Here is a 22,038-nt window from a genome sequence, read left to right as displayed (position 1 = left end):
CCCCAGGGCCTGCCCAGACCTAGCCACTGGGCACAGCCCAAGGCTGGGCCCATGGCTGGATGGTCTGGCCTCTCCAGCAGCCCGATGCTGGGAGCTGTGCTGGCCTCACAGACCCCTCTAATCCACACCAGGGCCTGCGTCTCAAGGTGTGGAGTCAGCTCGGCCTCGTGTGGGTGGCCATCTCCTGGGTGTGTGGAGGCTCTCTGCCCCTTTGTCAGTTGAGCAGGGGCAGTGGGAGGACAGGCTCTGGCATGGGAAGGGCGGGAATTGCCAGCTTGAGCTGGGGGTGGGGGTGGGGTGTGGCTGAGGATCCTGGGCTGCAGCGAGTGACCCAGATGTGGTGCAAGGGTCCCAGGCACAACCTGGGGCAAATGACACCAGGCCTCCCTGTGCCGCAGTCTCCCCAGTCATAAGAGGGCTGCGTTTTCCTTACTTCTCAATGAATTATGTGCCAGACACATAGGAGGTCCCCAGCAAACACTTCTTGAGTGAATGGATTGCTATTATTGTTGCTGTTTTTCTTATCTTTCAGCTAATCCTTCATCAAGGTTCTCATTTTAAGGACAAAAAGGTGACATCTACCTTGGTCTGATTCAATCATTCTAAAGCCCAGGAAGGACTGAAGAGGGAATTGTGTGTGAACACCCCAGGGCAAGATATGGGCAGCCTCCTGGGCTTGCCTTGCAGGATGAGGGGAGGTCCAGCTTCCCTGGGGTGGAACCCTTAGTCTCTGTCTGTCCAGGTGGGCACCAGGGGTAAGGAAGAGAGTGGCAGTACCTTGGTGGTCCTGGAACCGGGCATCCTTTAGGGTCCTGACCTGCCACCGGGGCATGTGGGACGAGATTGCACCTTGGGTCCAGCCACAGAAGCCATCCTCGAAGTTGCAGTAAAAACCAGCAGGCAGTTTACCTGCAGGGAGAGTGCAGGGGCACAGTCATTTCCAGGACTGCTAAAGACAAAATAGGCCAACATCAAGTAAAATTAACCAGGTGTGACCAAATTATCCTCATTAGGAACAGCTCCCCAGCCAGACCCTTGATGTCTAGCGAAACTGATCGTAATGAAGAGAAGCCCCAATCTCTAACTTGTGCGTGTGCTGGTTTATGATTTTCTGATCTTCAGAAAATAAAATAGTAATAATAATAATAACTCCACAGCATGGGTATTATTAACTCATTTTATATATGACAAAGCAGAGGCTCAGAGATGTTAAGAAACCTGACCAAGTTCATACACCCAAGCAGGTAACCCAGCTGGGACTTGAACCCAGTTCTTCTAGCTCCTAGGTTCTGTGCTCTTTATACTGATCCACCATGAAAATGACCCCAGGAGAAGCCACTGTGTAACTCACTAGAACACATTTCTAATGGTCGACACATTGACAAGCATGTGGTGGTGGTAGTGGTTGTCTTGGCCAGGAGTTGGTTTGGGTCCCTCAAATCAACCCGCTCTGCAGAGAGACATATTGCTCAGAACTTTCTGTTTGTTCCCCTTTATTTCCCAACCCCCTTGTGGTTAAGTGAAGCCTCATGTGTAGTTCTGGCCAATGAAATGTGAATGGAAGTGACGTGCATCTCTGCTGGATGGAGGCTGCGAAAAGCCCTCGTGCAGTTCTCAGTCTGTCTCTTCCTCCGTTGAAGTGGCCAAGGAAAGTCCTCGTTTCTGGGGGTGGTGCTGTATGATGGTGGAGCCCCCACCAGCCCAAGTCCCTGAGAGACCCTGTGGAGCAGAGGCCCCTCCCACCCCAACCCTCAGTGGACAGGTACTGTAAATGTTATGTTAAGCCCCTGAAACTTTAGGACGGCTTATTACGGCAGCATCGTGTAGCCTATCCTGACCAAGAATCCCAGTCCCTGGGGCCTCTTTAAATCATCTCTTGGCTCAGCATAAAGGGCCCTGTTATCCTTTTCTCTACATCAGCCTGACCTCAGGTCCCACTGAAAAGGCCACAGTCAGCTTTAAGGATCATACATTTCCCAACTGTCCCCAGGAGGAGGAGGAAAGGAGAAGAGGGTTAGAGAGAGCTCAGGCTCTCTAGCTTACTCGGAGAACAACTGCAGGGAAGGCGCAGCCACTCCAGGCTATTCTGACGGCACCCACAGCCCCTGGCCAGGCTGTAGAGGAGCAGCAGGGCCATGTTGCCGCGCAGGAGGAAAGGAGTTCTCTAGCTGGACCCCCCGCTCTCCATGTCCTTCCTCTGTCTCAGGCTTCTTGGCAGCAGCAGGCTGACAAAGAGGGCCCTAATGCTTCCTGGCTGTGACAGCACCTTAGTGAATTATTACTCATTTCCCCATGCTTCTCTGTGCGTTTCACACAGAGGCAGAATTATAAATTAAAACCAGCTGTCACTGACTTTGAGCATCTCTTCCCATTTATACCCCCCTGAAGAAATCATTTTTCCCCCAAGCCCTGCACGTTCCTCTGATTAAAAATCCAAAAGCTAAGGAGAACTGTTTTATTTTTTATGCCCCCCTCAAGGGATCCCACATCTACTTCTTTTGCAAAAACTAACTGGAAGCTGGAAGTGACCTTCCATGAAGTGTCCTTCACAAGCGTGCTTTAAACCGGGGACCACGATGGAAGATTCCAGCAGGCGATGGGCTCCTGATAGAAGGAGAGGGCAGGGCTGAGCTGAGGCCTGCACGGCACATCGTGCCCTCCTTTTCCCTCCTTTTAGGGGTGGAGGCAGAGAACTGGGCTTGACTTATGGGTGTTGGTACCTCAGCAGGACTGGAATCCAGCCACCTGGGCTCTGGTCCTAGCATTACAGCTTTCTGCTGTGCGACCTTAGGGAGGTCACTTCCTTCCTCAGAGCCTCAGCTCGCTCATCTGTAAAATGGGGTAATGTTAGTGTCTGTTTCACAGGGCTATTTAAGGACAAAATAAGGGAGAGAGTGTGGAAACATTTTGTAAATAGACAGAGTTGAGCAAATGTAGAGCGGTGGTGGCGTTATTAATTATCATTCACATCTGGGGCAGGGGAATCCATCAGGGGACTGGCTGAAACAGCCAACACTGCCCTCAGGGCAGAGACGGGTCCTCAGCTGCCTTTCTGGAAATGCCTGTGGTAGCTCTGCCCATGCCTTCCACTGGGACAGGAATAAGGAGAGCCATTGGCATTCTCCACCTTCTGGAAGCCCATCCTCATCCTAGCTTGGCATAGGATCCAGGGTGGGCTGGGATTGGAAGCCCCTTTCTTTCTGGCTGATTGAATAAAGAAAGAGGTGGTAGGCAAAACAGTTAGGTCAACTGACAATCTATGTGACAATTAAAAGCTTGAGGGCAGGAGGGTGTGCTGAGAGGATTTCCACCATTGCAAGCACATCAGTGCTCAGCAGGAAGCCGGCCCTGAGGAAGCTGGTGGGGTGAGCGCCAGAACACAGCCCCTTAGTGGATTAGGTAGATTTTGGAAATTGCCCTTAGGGCCAAATGCCTGAGCACAGCGTTGGTGCGCAGGGTTGGATCTAATGTCAACTCCCGCTCTGATCACCCCTTTCTCCTTTCATTCACCCCAAGCACCTACTCAGTGCTTGGCACATTGTAGGACTCAATACGTATTTGCTGAATGAAATGGAGTGGGTTCAGTCCTCTAAACCTTTAACAATCAAAATGTGGTCCAGGGACCAGCCACATCCGCATTGCCTCTGTAGCTGTTAGAAGTGCAGAATCTCAGGTCCCCCATCCCGCCACCACCGAGTCGAGTCAGAATTTGCATTTTTAATGCTCTCCAGCTGGTTCTATGCACCTCAACATCTGAGAATCACAGCTCTAACTGACCCTCGTCTTGGACTGCAGCCAGTTATTTCATTGGCTGGATGGCCAAATCAGGCTGTGTGGAGGTCAATCCATCCCGCAACATTCGGCAATTATGACACCTGATTCCAGTCTAAGAGAGACAAATTGGTAGAGTCACGGAGATGTGACCTCAGCAGTAGCTGCCGGAGCTGCCAAGTATAAACTCCAGGCCAAATGACACTACTTTTCCTTCCTGCGTGACAACTCTGTTAACATTTTTGATAAATATGTATTATACATTTCCTTGAAAATATAGAGTCATGGGAAAAAATGCTAGAAGAAATACATCAAAATATTATGGTTATCTCTGAATGTCTGAGAGGGAGGATTATGGGCAATAGTTATTTTCTCCCGTGTACTTTTCTAGATTTTCCAAATATTTTACAACCAACATGTTTTATTTTACAATAAAGAAATAAACTTTTAAAAAACTGTTTTTGCCTGGCAGCAAGAGTATCCTTACCAAACAGATGAGATTATTGAGTCCATGGAGGGGAAGTGAGCTGCCTGCAATACCCAGTGAGTCAATGACCCATCCAGGGGCTGAAGGGGGGACACCTGACCCTTTTCTGGGGGGCTGCTTGCTACTGAGGCCATTGCTCAATACACAGGGAACCTGAAGACACTCTTCGATGGGTTATAGCATCCTTGGATGTCTCACTGGGATTGGCAATGTTTAATTGGAAATGCAGGACAGCCGTGTTGGGGAGCGAAGAGCATTGTCCTAAATGCATCGCGGACATCAACACATCAGCGGGTATCATGTTGCAACTCATATTATAGATGAGGAAACTGAGGCCCAGAGGGTGGAGACAAATAATCTGATCCCCGAGAAAGGTGGTGGCAGAGCCCTGGATCTTTCTTGACTTTTCTTGGCCCCTTCTTCTTGGGTGGATACATAGCTGGGGTTGTGCCTGGCACAACCAACTGCTGGGAACTCAAAACAAATGAGACTGGCTTGCAGTTGTTCAGAGTGTGGGCTTTGCTCAGCCACTGGCTGGCAATTTGAGCACGGACTTCAGGCTCCTTATCTCTATGGTGGATGTAATAGCAGCACCTGGGACTGTTGTGAGGCTGAAGTAAGTTAATACACGAACAGTGTTTGGAGCAGCTCCCAGCATATAGTAAATGCTCAATAGAGGTTAGCCAGTATTATTATCACTGTTGTTGTTTTCTTTGTGGGGATGGTTTCCAGAATTAACATCAGTCAATGTGATAGGGAAAACAGCAAAAATGCCAGAGAATGGGGCACACAAATACGGAAAAGGATATTTGCCAAGAGTACTGCCAAGATCAGAGTGGCAACAAGATCAGAATAACCCTCCCTCTGAATTGAACTTCTCTTCCTAGCAACTGATTTCTGTCACAAAGAACGCAGTGGGGGTATTCTCCAGTGTGGAGCTGTCATTCTGGCAGCTGGTCTGAGCAGCTTTTCAAGTGTGGCAGGAAACCCAGGTGCCTGCCCTCTATACTGGAGCTAGGCTGCCCTCAAGCTTGGAGTTGGCCCTGGAAACCCGTTAATGGCAAGCCCAGAATGGTGGGGAAATGCCCTGAGCCCACAGTAATGGGCTGGAGCCTGCAGGCTCAGTGCTCTAATCATGGCTCTGTTCCTGACATGCTGTGTGACCCTGAACAAATCAATTACCTTCTCTGTGCTTTCATGTTCCCAATTGTAAATCAGGGCATGGCCCTCTGACCTGTGTCCAGCTGGGAAGTGGGTATCAAAAAACTTTAAAAAGGCAAAAGCAAAATCACACAGCTCAGAGGCACTACTGGAAAAACCGCGGAGACAAATAACTACAGAGACACACCTAGGCCCCTGCCCGGGCACCGTGGCCGGGCTGGCTCCACAGTGGTCCACGTGCACAGTGAGAGCTCTGGGAGAAAGGCCAGCAACAGGACAGTGTGGGACAAGCAAAGGGCTTACCAGCAACTCCTTACTGAGTGTTATCCAAACAACCACAGTTCTCTCATTATTGGACAACTTCACTGGAAAGTTTTGTATAAAAAGGAAGTTTTTCAAATTGAAAAATGGATTTCTTTATTGCTTCATTTAAAGGAGTAAATAAAACCTTTTGTGCCCCTTGGGATAATCTGTCCTCCAGATGACCTGGGGGACACTGTTAATGTTTTAGAGCTGTTTTGCAGGCCGCAGCGTCTTGGGGCCGGTGTGTCCGAGGGGCGAGGCACTTGCTCCTGTGTCTGGCCCTACAGCACCCCAGGCACGTGTCTGCTGCCTCCTTTCCCAGTTATGGCTCCCTTCTTTCACTCCCGCCCCTGTGCTGGATTTTCAGCGCTTTGAGGGCAGGTGCTGCATTCTTTGTCTCTGCTCCAGGATCTAGCACATTTTCTAGCTCACACTGTGTGTGTTCCGTAAGTGTTTGGGGTTTCCCTGACAAAAACGTAAAAACTTGGAGCGTTTACTCCCGGCCAGGCAGCTGCTGAGAACACTGTCTTCAATGGAGTGAGCACTGGGCTGGGAAACTGACTCTGCCCCTACCTACCAGTAAGAACTCAGCAATTTATTTTCCTCTATGGAGCCCAAGTTTCCCAACTCATTTATTCATTTTAATCAACAAAGAGTCATTGAGCACCTATGTTGTGCCAAGAATCATTTGAGATACTGACTGGGGGAAGATATTGATATGAGGAAGAGTATCAGACCCAATCTCCCCACAGAGAGGAAGAGAGACATGAAAACCACCTCCATAAAATGTAGTGGATGCACACCCACTAGGATGGCTAAAATAACAAGACAGATAATAGTAAGTGTTGACAAGGATGTGGAGCAATTACAACCCTTATACATTACTGGTGGTAATGTAAGATGGTGCAGCCACTTTGGAAAACAGCTTGGAAGTTCATCAAAATGTTAAATATAGAGTTACCATATATCCAGCAATTCTGCTCCTAGGTATATACTCAAGAGAAATGAAAACATATGTCCACACAAAAACTTCTACACAAATGTTCACAGCAGCATAATTCATAATAGCCAAAAAGTGGAAACAACTCAAATGTCCATCAACTGATGAATGGAGAAACAAAATGTGGTATATCCATACAATGAGATATGATTCGATGATAAAAAGAAATGAAGGACTGATACCTGCTACAACATGGATGGGCCTTGAGAACATTATGCTAAGTGAAAGATGTAATTATAAAAGACCACATATTGTATGATTCCATTTATATGAAATGCCCAGAATCCCAGAATAGGTAAATCTATGGAAACAGAAAGTAGATTAGTGGTTGCTTAGGGCTAGTAGTGGTGGTGGGGGGAGGGTGCTGGAGGGAAATGAGGAGAGATTGCTAGAAGTTTCTTTTTGAGATGATAAAAATGTTCTAAAGTAGATTGTGGTGATGTTTGCACAACCCTGTGACTATGCTCAAAGACACTGAAGTGTACACTTTAAATGGGTGAACCGTATAGTATATGAATTATATCTCTAAAAAGTTGTCAATAAAAAATAATGGCTGTTACGGGGGGCTCCAGAGGAAGAAGAACCAATTGTACTTGTGGAGGATGGTCAGAGGAGACTTCCCAGAAGAATCGACTCTTAAGATGAGTCTTTAAAGAATAGATGTGACTCTAGAAGGGAAAGAGCATTCTAGGCAAGGGATAGTGCATGAGCAAAGCCATGGAGGCACGAGGGAGCTGAGACGTGGTTTGATACAGCTGGAGCTGGAGTACATGGAAGATTGGGAGGATGAGAGAGGCAGGTGGGTGATAAAATATAAGGCTTGAAACATGGGGGAAGTATGGGTGTAGAGGGCTTCTAATGCCATGTTACAGAGCTGGGCTTTAGCCTGCACAGTTTCTCTCTGCCATGAAGATGCTGAGAGCATGGCTTACAAGATCTTGCTTGGTTCTCAACATATATGCTGTTTCTAGAGCACAGATCTTAGGTCTGTCTCTTGAAGACCGTGTAGCCTTTGAAAGTTGCCACCGAGAGGACATAAGAGGCACTAGACGTAAGGAAGGTTGCCCAAGCTCCCATACCTGGGGTGATGGGGGCAGGGGGAGATATGGGCATGGGCTGGGGTGGGGTGGCGTGGGGAAGCTCCCATCTACTCACTGCACAGCTGGCCCTCGTCTTCTCCCTGGGTGCAGTCCGGGTGGAAGTCGCAGGCCTGCCCGAGCTGGAGGACTGTCCCGTTCCAGCAAGTGAAGGAACTCTGCAAGGCCATCTTGGAGCCCGGGGACGTTCCTGGAGAGCACACAGAGACACATGCCCCTAGTCAGTTTGGGTGGCCCTCTGGGAAGTCTTCAGGGAGAGCATCACTCTGCCCTGCTAGTCACACCCCAAGGCCTGACTGACACCTGCTTCTCAGTCTGGCCACAGCGAGGGCCAACACCAGGAGGCTGAGAGGAAGTCAAAGCCCCTAACACACCCGCAGCCCTCTGGCGGTCTCACTTTCTAGAGATGGTGAATAGCAAGGTGGCCCGAGGTTTGGTCCATGTTCCCCCAACACTCTGGGGTCCTCAAACCCATGGCTTCAGTGTGCCGGGTGGAGAGCCTGCAGGTGGAGTCTCATCTGCGTACAGGCAGCTCTACCCTCAAGGTTGAATTTGGGGCATATGTGGTCCAGTGTGTCTTCCCCATGTTCTTGACCCCAGATTCCGCCGTTGGAGTGATTCTAGAAACACGCAGCACTTCCTGTTGTTGAATGCAAGGAACACTATCGTGAGAGCCGGGGCCTTGGGGCCTGGACCACCTCCTCCATGACTGGCTGTGTGATGCTGACCCTGCCCCTTCCCTCTCTGGTCCCCTGTCTCTCTGTCTACAAAAGGAGGGTTTTTGGTGATATTTCTAATGTCCATTCCAGGTCTGAAATTCTTAGATAAATCATATTATCCAGTGAGAGAAGAGAGAGGGGGCAGTTTATAATGAACACATTAGAAGTTATTTGTTTCTGTATCAAGAACAATGCATTCTGATAATTAATTAACCTGTGACTCCAGAGAGCCAGGATTCTGGGAGAAGAAGGCTGGCCAGGCCTAGCCTGCCCTGTTGAATGGGGGACCTGGCCTGGGGACCACCTAGCAAGGACCTGGCTGGTGCTTCTGAGGGTGCCTCCTGCCACCCAGCTCTAGGTTAGTGTGGGATGGGAGAGACTCTGGTCCCTGTAGAGATGACCAGGCAGGGCCCCCCTGGGTCGACCCCCAGGTCTAGCTGCCTTGCACTCTGTCCTCTTGTCTAGCTCCATCCCCATGGTAGCTGGTGCCTCAACAGTCTCCCCACCCCATCCCACCCACCTCAATGCTAAGCTGGGTGTGGAGAGGATGAACCAGGACCCTCACTTGGACAAGTCCCATAGCCTCTCTTTGCCTCACATAAGGGGTGGGCTTCTCCAACCCTGGCTGTGAAATTAGACTCCCCTCTATTCAATTTTACTGTAATACAACCTCCCAGGTGATTGTGAGGTGGGACTCCCCAGGTTAGGTGATCTTTAATATCTAAAATTCCATGATTTTTTTAGTTCATTGGACTGTTTCCAACAGCCCTGAAACTAACATCAAGTCCGGCTGGTTTACTTCTAGAATCCCTCTGTGTAGCTTAGCACATCGGGCCCTGTAAAGAAGCTATGCAAGTCTTAACAGTGTCCATTTCCTAAGTGGGAAACTGAGTCAGAGAGTTCAAGCGACTTGCCTAAGGTCACACAGCTGGTAAGTAGGATTCAGACCCAGCCTGTCAGACAGCAAAGCTTCCTTCTCCATCTCATGGGAGGGAGGCACTGGAGGAGGCCTTGGGGCCTCTTTAACAGGCTGGTCCAGATAAGGCTCAATTTGTCAGCTGCCGGCAGATTGCCATACAGCATCGTCAGATGGGCCTCCAGCCTGGCTGGGCATTCTCTGTGACTCCTGCGCGTGGAAAACACAAGCCCTGCTTCCTTCAGGGAATCACATCCAAACTCTTTAACCTGCTCTTCAAGGTCCTCTGTGATTTGGGCCCCAATTTCCTTTCCTGACTCACCTGTCTCTGTCTCTCCCCACGAAGCCTGTGCTCCAGCCTCATCTGACGTTGGTTCCATGTAACCTGGCTCTAGAATACGTGTGCATATTCCCGTCTTCTTCACCAAGTTGTTTGAGCCTCTGTGTGTCTCCCAGCCCTAGCCAGTGCCTGCCCCAGGAGGGTTCATGAAAAGCCTGCGCATGAGGTTACCTGTCTGTGGTAGGCTGAATAATTGACCCCCCAAATAGCCACATCCTAATCCCCCAAACCTGCGAATATATTACTTTATGTGGTAAGAGGGACTTTACTGATGTGATTAAGTTAAGGATCTTTAGGTGGGGAGAGTATCTTGGGTTATCCAGGTGTAATCACAAGGGTTCTTATCAGAGGGCAGCGAGAAAGTCACAGTAAGAAATAGGAGATGTGCTGATGGAAGCAGGAGTTTGGAGTAATATGAGGAAAGGGTCATGAGCCAAGGAAGGCAGGCGGCCTCTAGAAGCCAGAAAAGGCAAGGAAGCGGATTCTCTCCTAGAGTCTCCAGAAGGAGCCAGCCTTGCTGACAACATGACTTTAGCCCAGTGAAACTGATTTCAGACTTCTGCCCTTTGGAACTCTAAGAGAATAAATTTGTGTTGCGGTTTAAAAAATGTTTTAAGCTACTAAGTTTGTGGTAGTTTGTTACAGCAGCCATAGGAAACTAATACACCGTCTAAACCCGACTCCAGGTGAAATAATAGACTACGTCAGCTGAGGCCCCGGTCCTCTGGAGCCCAGTGTAGCTTGAGATCAGCTTCTCAGGTCTTTAACTTGTTTTGTGACTGGATCTCTGTGGTTCCCTGTACTAGTTCCCTCTGCCTCTTTCTTCCTCATACAGAAGGAAAAATGCACCCCCGTCTATCCCTATTCCTCAAGGCAGCCTAAGACAATGTTTTCTCCAAACCCCCTGTCAATTCCAAGTACAGGGAAACGCACAATGAAAACTTACCCTACTGCCTCCCCAAATACTCAGCACACAGGACCAAAATACAAAAAGAACGACAATAAGAGACACAATGCTTGTTCTCAAAGGTAAATGCCAAATTCATTTTATAGCTTTAATTCTGCTCATCAATTCTTCACTTGTCAGTCATGCCCTCTTGGAAGCTGGTAAATAAAATGCTTTTAAGGAACTGGTGCTGGTCCCTGGCAGGTCCCATCTTCGCCATGCAGAGAGGGAGGAGGGGAGTCCTCCCTGAAGCACTGATTGCTTTGCTAGGGGTGGCTGTGGACTTTGTCCCAGGAATCAAGGGCACAGCCAGGACACCTGGCATCACATATGGCATACCTGTCACCTGTCAAGCACAGCATCAGGACTTCATCTGCCTGCTCACTAAACCCTATAACCACCGGGACAGGCCGGCTTTATTATTTCCACTTAATGGGGGAAGTTTCCAATTAAGTGAAGGTGAGAGGAGGTGGCATGCAGGTGGCCTCCAGCTGGGGGCGGCTATGAGGGCCAGACTGGTGTGTCCACCCCAGTTGGTGGGCTTAGCCTGCCCAGTGACACTGCCTGTCCTCCCTTCCCCTCCTTCAGGGCAAAGGTGTTTAGGATAATACAAAAAATTGTCCTTCACCTTTGCTTGGTGATTTCTAGTTTCCAAAGCATCTTTTCCTATGCCGTTTATGTGATCATTAAATACAGTTAGGACCTTATGGCCCTCGCTCCCAGCCCTGCCGAAGAAAGCAAGCAAAATAGAAAAACCTATAAAGTCTTCCTCAACCTATGGAACAAATGGAAGCTGTGTCGTGTTTTATTCACACCTTACGATTAGGCCTTCTTCCTCATTGTGTGTCTTCATGAACATGTGCGTGTTTCACACACCAATGACTTGTCATTCCCCAAATATGTCTTACAATTTCTTTTACTTCCCTTCATTCTAAAAATATATGCCTATTGTCTAAAGTTTGAAAGCAGGGGAAAAATAAACAAAACCAATGCCCAGAATCCCACTATCCAGAGGCCAACATTTTTAACATCTTGGAAGATTTCTCTTTAGTTTTTTTGGCCTATGCTTTAAAAGTCTGTATAGGTGTGTCATATGTATATATGCCTTAAAATAATCAAGGTGATATCACAAGTTTTTCCAAGAGTTTAAAAATTCCCCAGAAGAATACTTTTTAATGGCTACAATACTGTGTGATATGTACCATTATTTATTTAAACAGTATTCAATGACTGGATTGTTAGACTGTTTCTAAAAACACTTCGAAGACTATCTTTGACCATAAACCTTTGTTGACATTTCAGATTATTTTCATAGGATGGATTCCCAGAAGTGGAATTACTGAATCAAAGGGTATAAACTTTTTAAAGGCCCTTGATACATATTGCCAAATTGCTTTCTAGAAGTTAACCCAATTTACACTCTCACCAGCTGTGTTCATACATGCATGTCCCTCTTACTACATCCTGCTCTTACTACATCCTGGCCGATCCTGAATGTTATCATGATTTTTAGTTTTAACTAAAGGTATTTCCTGGCTGTTCTATTTTGTATTTCTTGGGCAATTAGTGAGGCTGAGTATTTTTTTCATATGTTACTAGCTTTATTTTACTTTGACCTTTAAAGATTTGCCCATTTCCTTTTGCCAATTTATCTGTTAGGATCTTCACGTTTTCCTATTGAATTGTATGAAATTATTAACAAAGACATGAAACTATTTATTATATGTTTGACAATTTTCCCCAGTATTTTATGTGTATTTTCATTCTGTTTATAATGTATCTTGATATATAGGAGTTTTCAGTTAGTATGTAATCCAAACCTATCCATATTTTCCTTGGTGATTTCTTCTTTTTCTTTCACACTTAGAGAGTTTGTTCCATGTGGGATTGGTAATTGTGGGTCACCCTTTGTAGTCTTTGGGTTGCCTTCTCATCTGGGAAAACGTCTTCTACTATCTACTCTTCTTTTAATGAGGATCTAGACCTCACCACCTCATTGACGACATTTTCCTGGATTCCCCCATTCTCCCCCTCCATAAACCATCTCTTCACTTGGACTTGTGCAGCACATGACTTCTTCTTGCCTTTAACGTGGTGGACATTCTGCCTTAGCTGCTTGTATGCTTGTCTTCCTCACCAAACTGTAAGTGACGTGAAGGGAGGTATCACGTCTTATATTCACGAGTCTACAGCAGTGCCTTGTATAGAGATCTTCCCACCCCAAGATTTGGGAAGTAAGCTGATCCTATGTATTATCTGTGGAAGGTATGGTTATGCCCATTTTATAGTTGAGAATACAAAGGCTCAGAGTGGTTACATGGCTTCCTGAAGGATTGGTGGAAACCCATAATTTTGACATCTTGTTCTCTATCTTTTGTACTGTGTCTGTCTGTCGGGACCCCTCCAGGTGATGACTGTCCTCAGGAGCAGTGATGGTGTGTATGGAAGGGCAGGACGTCAGTCTCCCTGCTCTTCACCCACAAACCTCGACCAAGGAGGAGTCCAGTAGTGGGAGGGTGGTGCTGCTTTCACTCTCTGGATGCCCTGGAGAAGCTTATTCCCAGGACTTCTCTTCCTTGGCTAAAGCACAACGACAGTCCAGAGCAGCCATATCCTTCAGCTCTGCTTCCACCAGCTCTTCCCCATCTCCTTCCCCCGGCTGGAGACTACAGGCTCCTTGGCATTGCCTCCTCCGTACCACAGGGAACTGTATGCTTGTGAGAGATTCAATTAGATGGACGCCTGGTACTCTGATCTCTACTACCAGCCCAAACTCAAAACTAATGAGGCACAACAAAAAACAACTGCTCTGTCTTCTTAAGCTTTTTTTATGGAGCCCATGAATTCCAAGGAGGGAAGTACCCTTGGTGAATGGTTTTAATCAAGAGCCTGAGTTCCCTAAACAGCATCCTCTCTGTGGTTGTGAAATGATTGTTTTGGCTTATGCAGTGGGGTAACCGAAGGCATGGGGTGGTCATAGCCTGCCTCCGGACCAGCAAGAAAGAGCTGGGGCTTCTATATGAAGAGTCAGCCCCCACTCCCTGCTGGCACTTCCTGATGCTTTCCACTCCCAGGTGCCTGCCGGTGATTCCCGGTAATCGCTGAAACACCAAAAGCCCTAATCACAGAAAGGTTAGGGAGATCTGAGATCAAGGCACTCTGGGGAGAGTTGGTGCTTGGGAGTCTTTTGTTAGTAAGGGTCTTCTCAATGGGAATTTATTTATTACCTTTGAAACAGCAGTTCTTCCCAGAATAATGATGTAAGTCACCAGGGGTAGTAAATTGTCATCGTTCCTTGCCTTTGTATAGCATTTTAATAGCTTACAATGTGCTTTCCTAATCCTTCTTGTTTGAACCTCATAAAAAACTGGCAGAAGTTATTATTATTCCCATTTGATTAATCAGAAGATTGAGGATTTGAGAGACTAAATCATGTACAGAGAAATGTTTTTTAAACAGTGAGGCACTACAAAATGCAACCAGCTCTTTGCTAGGTGCTTTGCCTGTGGTCTCACAGCTAGTAAACTGCAGGGAAAGGTACAGAACCTAGTCAGATGATCCTAGTGGAGTTCTCCCACGACTCAGATTAGATCACCTTCCAGAGCAGTGCCCTGACTGCCCATAGGAGTCACCTGGGAAGTCAGAAATACTGTTGATGTTCAGGCCCCACCTGGACCAATGAAATCGGTATCTCTGAAGGAGAGGCCCTTGGCCTTGATGGTTTTAAAAGCCCCTCAAGGGATTCTCATGGGCATAGGGTTGAGAACGACTTCCTTAGAGAGATGGAGGACCAGCTCCTGAGCACCTGTGTGTCTTGGGTGCATCCTTTACCTCCATGGGCCTCTCCTGCCCCCTGGTGCAATGAGAATGTGGCCTCAAATCCAAACTCCAAGACCCTTTCCATCTGTGACATCCTGATTCCGGGGTTCTGGACAATTGTTGTTGGTAGCTCCATGTTTATAAGGCTGATTTGATATAGTTAGTGCCATCTTTACTAATGCTGACCATTTAATGACTCTCCCCTGAAGCCTTCTGCTCTCCCATGCATCTTTACTAAGCTGTTCACCCAGCAAGCTTCTCTTGGTTGCCTCATGTTGGCTTTTCCTGTCTCAGTCATCTGTCATTTGCATCCTGGAACATCTCTCCTAAAACAGCATACCACATTTCTTAGCCCATTTATCTCCTATCCGGATGCAGTAGAAATTAGTTCAGATTTGCATCTGAGAAATGCATGGCCCAGGTCAGGTTACGTGAATTGCTGTTCTACACCACGGGTGTCTTATTAGGTTCACTCGCTGAGAATGATTCCTTTTCCCTAATTGTGCATTCAAAACAGAAACCCAACATAGTCTCCTCCTTCAATTGTGTCTTGGAGATTTGATGCTACAAAATCTACATAACTCTCCTAACTCAAATTTCTTTTTTAAATGAATGTCAAATTTTAGGGCACTTAATTTTTAATTAAAGTGATTTATGTGGCATTAAAAAAAGCATATTTGTAGCAGCTTTTGGGCTGTCTCCCACCTGCTTGCTCTTGCCTAACCAATGACACATTAAAGGGGAAAATTGAGTGCTGCTTCAGTGAGAAGGGGGTCTTGCTCTTAAAGAGAAGAGGAGACTACGCGTGGGAGGAGGCTGGCTTCTGGAGAAGGGAGGTCAGGGGTGGGGCTGGAGCTGGAGCCCAGAGGCTGGGCCAGGTTCCTCCCCGCCGTTAGAAACTTAATGTTTCCCAGGATGAGGAGAATCAGGTGCTCAAGGGTAAACAAGTTCAGAGACGTGAAAATGGATGGTGACATGATGAGGACGTAGTCAAACGGCATGCACAGGCTAACAGCCGCCGCCACTGTGCTGACGTTAATGGGGGTGTTGGAAGGCCTTCGAACTGTGTAAATTAAGCCTGGCAGAGACCAGTCCTGCTGAGGGCTTTGGGCCTCATAAATTGTAGTGTGGACAACCTCATTACAGAACTGGCATCTTGGGTTCCTACTCAAAATGTAAAGCGGCAAGGAGAGGGGCTAGCTGTGGAGGACTGCCAGCAGGCTGGGTAAGAAAGCACTGTACTGGGAACTGGGAGAGCTGGTCAGAGGCCCAGCCTTGCCTCTAGGCTTCTGAGGCCCTGAGCAAGTCACTTCTCCTCTGGGCCTCAGTTTCCTTGTTTGTAGACCCTCTAATGCCAGCCATTTGCATTTACCATGGGTTGAGGCTATTGTGTTGATGGTGTGTCCACAGACCCTCTGCATCAAAGTCACACAAGAGCTTGGTAATCACGCTGCTTCCTGGGTCCCCCGTAGACCTACAGAGTCAGAATATCTGGGGATGGAACTCTGGAACCACATGTTCCACAAGATCCCTGTGTGACAACTGGGTACACCAAAGTCTGAGAACCTCTAGTGTTAGAGAAATAAATGGATCTTCAGTTCCTTCTCCCCTTGGAAGAATCCCAAGCCTTCCAGCACCACCCACCCCCTCACCATGATGATTCCCTCCTTGGTCCAGAGTTCTGAGAGTTCCTTTCACACCTAGATTCCATTTCTGCTATTACTCCAGCAAACCCAAGGTATTGCTTTGTTTGTATTGATGAGTTTGTATTGATGAGACCCCTAAGGTGTAGATAAAATTATACTAGGTTCATTCTCCTACTAGCTAGTGGTGTGAACTCTGACATAGTTCACAGGGTTTTTCTCTTCTGTAAATTAGGGATGCTATCTAATTTACAGGATTTTGGTGTGGATCAAATGAAATTGTGTACATAAAACAACATGTGGGATGCTAATGAGCTAATTTCAGAGAGTATCTGAGGAGTTGGGGAGAATGGGTCATGGGGGGTGGGTGGCAAGGGGTCAATGAAGAAGTTGGACAGGCCAGATCTTGGGGACAGACAGCACCTTTGGGAATCCCTCACATCCCATAGCAGAGGTGAGGATCTAAATGGCCAGACCCTTTCAGCAAAACAATGATAGAAACAAATGCAATAGTAATTTACAACACAAATAATAGCTATGAAAAATAATTGCAGTGGTGAATTTTCAAGATTGTCTTTGGAGTCACCTCACCACCAGAATTAGCTTTCTGAGCCCAGCTCCTTTTAGGTCCTACTCCTACCTTGAACTTTTGCTGGTTTCCACACCATTCAATATAAATTGAGGCTTTGCACACCTGGCACAACCCACTTTCCCACCTTTTCCGTGTTCCTTTGCATCTTTAGCTAAACACCATGACTTGCAGTTTTTTGAACGTGCAGCCATCACAACAGCCTTTGTGCAACCCGACTCTGTTGTCTAGAATCATCTTCTCCATCTGAACAATTCCTTCTAACTCAGATGTCACTTTCCCAATTGCCTGTTCTTCTCCCTTTAAGAAAGACATGTGGCTCCCTCTGGGGTGTGCTGGTAATTGCTATACACCTTTAACTGTGCACTCACCTCACCCTATTGCACAATTATGTCTGCATTGCTAGGTTCTCTCACTAAATACTAAATTCTTTGAGGCAGGGGGTCTGTCTTACTCATTTTATCTCCTGGAGAGTGCTTGGCACATAGTGAGCACTAATGAAGGTACGTTGAAGGAGTGCAAAATAGATCACTAAGTTTAAGTAGAAGAATGGGATGAGGTGGAATTTCCTTGCATTCTGGAAATTGTTAATTCCTTTAGTTTACAATGGTAGAAATTCCACCCCTCCCCTCTTTCAGTCTTTGGATTATTGAACAACTATGTTCAGAGCTTCTGCTAAGAGCGTGGGATTGCGGTTAAGGTAGTGAACACAGAGTAACATGGGTGACCTAGTTTGATAGGTGGGCCACATGAGTCCTCTCTGGAGAGGTGATATTTAAGCTGATGCTGAAGGACAAGAGAGAGTCAGCCATACCAAAAGGCTGTGGAGGAGCAGGAGCTGCAACACTGGGGGTGGGGAAGGATGCTCATGATCTAGAAGCAGAGCAAAGGCCAGGCTGGTTCAAGAGGGTCACGGAGGGTCTTGACGGGTGGCTGGGGAGGGAGGCAGAGGACCAATCAGGCAGGACATTGCAGGCTGTGGTAAGGGGTGTAGATTTTGCTTAAGGAGTTTAGACAAGAGATTGAAAACAATTTGATTAGTTTTTAAAAAGATCATTCTGAGCAATTTAGGAAGAACAGATTGGCGAGGGCAATAGAAGTGGGTAAACTAGTTTGAAGGCCATCGTTATAAGCGACCAAGCAAGTGATGAAGGCAGCTCGCAGGAGGCTGGTAGAGCTGGAGAGAAGTGAGTGATGTGAGTTTCGCATTGGGGGTGACCTTGACAGCACAGGCTGATGGCCTGGAGGCAAGGGTGAGAGAGAGGCGACATCAAAGATGGTGCGAAGATGAAACCACGGCTTCCAGCTGATGTGACAGAGCCACTGAGGGTGAGTTTCAAAATCCCAGCTCCTCAGACAAAGTCAGTCTCCACGTAAATTTATGAAGAATCACAGAGATTCCTGTAGGCCATCAGTAGGAAAGCAGAGTGTGTTTCATTTTCGCGGCTGAGCTCTCTGAAGAAATTAAAAATTTTCTTATCCCTTTGTACCTTCAACACCCCCTTTATTTTGTTGCCTGGTCCTTTTCCCAAGCTTTCCGTATGCGGCATTTATCTTCATTGCTTTGCTGAAAAGACACAGCAATAATTTTACTTTTAATATTGTAAACGACCTCTGTGCACTTTTTACCATTAATCTCCCTGAAAAGCGGTGACATTTAACCATTCTGCACCACAGCTTCCCATATAATACGTCGCTTCCTCCTCTTGTTTGTTCAGTAAACAGCAAACAACTCCAATCACACCTTGGAGAATTGATACTAATCACAAACAAATTACAGCTACAACTGAGACCACTGGAGGGATGCTGCAGATTATGCAGTGGAGAAGGCTGCTTGGAACGGAGAGCAGAGGTGAGCAGGGATCATTCATGCTGGAGGAGTAGAGACAGGAGCACTGATCACGCCAGTGGCCTCTTGAGGTACCTCCACTGAAGGGGGCCGGGTGGATTCAGCCCCTTGAAGATAGATGGGAGATCATCTTGCCTCCATTCGACCCCTGGTAGCCATGGTGGAAGGGATGGCTGCTTACTGAGGAGACAAGATAGCCATTGGGTGCTGATCCGGATGTCAATCATGATAACAATAAACACCACCCTCACCATTTATTGAGTGCTTATCATCTTCTAGGTACCACATTGAAGGCTTTATAAGCATTATTTTATTTAGTCCTTATAGCAACTATGTGAAGTAGTTATTATCTCCATTTTACTGAGAAGGAAACTGGGATCCAAGGATTTGTAAAACCATTCCTAAGGTCATAGAGGCAGGATTTTATGTCTATGTGACCCTGAAGCCCATGCTCTTTATCAATACTCTAGACCTACCAGGTGGAAAAAGCCATGTGAGAAGCCCCAGGAATAAATGAGAGGGAGGATGGTAGAGTAAAAGGCAGTAGATCACCAGGGAGAGAATGTGTGTAACGGGCTGGAGACAGAGGCCCAAGCAGATAAGCTGGCAGTCTCAGGGAACTGTGGAGGGGTGGAGGGATAGAGAGTGAGGCTGGCTGGGATTCTGGGTTGGACAGTCCCTCAAATTGCTGGTAAAACCTTTTTAGGGGAATCATGTACCAGATAGGTGATAAGACAGGATCCAGGCACAGGGGAGCAAGATGAATATCAGAGTCCGTGGTTTTTTCCCTGGGCCGGCCAAAAATCTCATCTCCTTCAGAAGTTGTTGGGGTCCAATGAGATAGTCATGGAAAAGTACTTTGTAAACTACTGAGTGCAGACGATTAAAATTTTATTTTTATTATTAACCACCGACATTCATACAGGATCTCACAAAGCCATAAGAGGCTCATCCCTCACTTCCTTGTCTTTACTGAAATGTTAGCTTCTCAGTGAGGCTTTCCCTGGTGCCTTTATTAAAATCTCTCCCCTGCCCCACCCTAGACACTTCTTGTCTCCCTTCCCTGCTGTATTGTTTCTCTTGATACTTACTCTCTGGCAATATACCCTTTCCTTATTAGTTTTGGTACTCGTCTTTCTACCCCACCAGCATTAAGGGGATGGAGAGCTCAGTGTGTATTTTCACTGCTGAATTCCCAGTTCCTGGAACAGTGCCCAGCATATAGTGGGCTGCCAATAAAAGTTTTTGGAAGAATAAGTGAATATATGCTCTTTAATAAAAGATTGGGGGCAATGGGTTCAGAAGCAGGATTTTTGCTTTATTCACCATTGAGAAGTGGTATTTCAGAGAAAAGGCGTTTCACTGAAGAGATCTTCCATGCAGCCCTAACCCCCATGGCTACATGTGTACAAAGCTGGGATTTGTCCATATAGAAACCAAATCATGTAAGAGGCTCATTGCAGCAACGGTGGCCTTCTCTGTTTCTAAAGACCTTGCTCGGCATTGCCAACTCCATTCAGGACGATGGCTGCACGCTCATACCCACAATGGAGCACTAACTGGAAGGTCAAGGGAGCTGCAGCAGGCCCGGGCTTCTGGGAGCCCAGCAGACACGGAGGAGAGAAGTGATGGCTGATTCACAGTAAATTGTGAGAGGCTGGGAGAATGTCAGAAAGTACTTTCCATTCCAGGCTCAAAACCAAGGGGGGAGTTGGGACCAGCCTCCAAGCTAGTAATGTTCAGTGGATGGGCCACTTCCAGACAGGGTCAGGAGGAAGCACGGTCTCCTTGGAGGAAATGTGACGAGCTTCTGTGTTATTCAATTTGACAGGCCCAGTCCAGGTAAAGAAATCTGGGAAGGGGGCAGAGTCTCCTATGAAAAGATGAAAGTTGCTTGCTTGGGCTAGGAGTTAAGAATCTCTTTGCAGTTTTTAGTTTTTTGTTCTTTTCTAAGACTCTGATGTTAGGGTCTGACTTGCTCAGAATCACAAAACTGGGAGAAATCCAGTGAAGAAGGAAAGCTGGATGACAGAAAGGGAGAAAGGATAAATAATAATAATAACAAGAAATAATATTAAATGAGTACCTACTATGCGTCAGCCATTTTTTGTGTACTATCTTTCACTTGATTCCTTGAATGGACATAAGTGAAATATACAAGAAGATGAGTGATTTAGAATGGCTACTATCAACAAAATGGAAAATGACAAGTGTTGGTGGGATGTGGAGGAGAAATTGGAACACTTGTACACTGTCAGTGGGAAAACAGTATGCTACAACATGGATGAACCCTGAGGACATTTGCTAAGTGAAATAAATCAGTCACAAAAAGACAAATACTGTATGATTCCACTTATATGAAGTACCTAGGGTAGTCAAATTCATAGAGACAGAAAGTGGAATGCTGGTTGCCAGGGACTGGGGAAGGGGATAATGGGGAATTGTCTAATGGGTATGGAGTTTCAATTTTGCAAGATGAAAAAGTTCCGGAAACTGGTTGCACAATGTGAATACATTTAACACTACTGAACAGTACACTAACAAATGGTTAAGATGGTGAATTTCATGTTATATGTATTTTATCACAATCAAAAATAAAAGATGGCTGATTATGCTGGCCTTGAAAATAGACCCTAATTAAGACAGCAGGGCAAGACAACAGTGTGGCCTAATGAGAAAAGCCTATTGTTGTGGCCCTGTAAGGAGTTCAGGCTCTTCTTTTAAATCCCCCCTCTGTTTGGCTTCCAGCGGAATATGCTGGTGTGTGAGGCAGTGGACAGAGCCTGAATGCACTGGCCTGGCAGTAAGGAGGCCTCAGATCTGCCCCGACACTGCCAGGTACTAGCCGAGTGATGTTGGGCTAGGCATATGCCCTCTCTGGGCCTTCGTCTGATTATCTGGAAATGATGGGATTGGACCAGGTGGGCTCTAAGGGGCCTTTCTTCCTCCTCCCTGGTAGGTCGAGGTCTCAGCCAACAACAGGGAACAGTGAAGAACTCCACATGTAGGAAGAAGGTGCCAGGGAGGGGGAGGGGAGTCTGGTAATGATGATAAATGTGGATGACAATTTGAAAGCCTATGGGGAGACTCCCAGCTCAGCTAGAATCCTCTCAGTCCTTGCTCTTGCTGTTAAATGTGGGGCACGTCACGCAGAGGGCTGCTTCAGGCCCAGCAGGTCCCCAGGCACACAGAGCTCCATTTCCACTTTTATGAGTATTTCCCGAACACTCAGGCGCGTTTCTGCCAGGTACTATATGCTCTAGAGTGAAGCGCTACTGAACAGAGTTTACAATTTTGTTTAGAGAAAATAGGTGAGAAAACAGACAAGACTTGATGGGACAGGTCTGTGAGGACACCTACAGGACTACTCATGCCCACCAGTCTTGCGCAGACCCCCC

At 46.9% G+C, this 22,038-nt stretch overlaps 1 protein-coding gene across 1 annotated transcript in view; it reads right to left on the bottom strand.

Moving 5' to 3' along the window:
• ALK (ALK receptor tyrosine kinase) overlaps window positions 1-22,038 on the bottom strand; it is a 693,809-nt gene that overhangs the window by 119,292 nt on the left and 552,479 nt on the right. The window contains exons 6-7 of the mRNA XM_058551519.1: window positions 7,878-8,009; window positions 778-909 (exon numbers count right to left, since the gene is read on the bottom strand). Of these exons, the coding sequence (XP_058407502.1) occupies window positions 778-909; window positions 7,878-8,009 (264 nt within the window). The remainder of the gene's footprint in view (window positions 1-777; window positions 910-7,877; window positions 8,010-22,038) is intronic.

Source organism: Diceros bicornis, chromosome 12 (assembly GCF_020826845.1).
Source record: "Diceros bicornis minor isolate mBicDic1 chromosome 12, mDicBic1.mat.cur, whole genome shotgun sequence".
Classification (NCBI taxonomy): domain Eukaryota; kingdom Metazoa; phylum Chordata; class Mammalia; order Perissodactyla; family Rhinocerotidae; genus Diceros; species Diceros bicornis.
The sequence above is the reverse complement of the archived record's forward strand: the minus strand, read 5'-3'. Positions and strand labels throughout refer to the sequence as shown.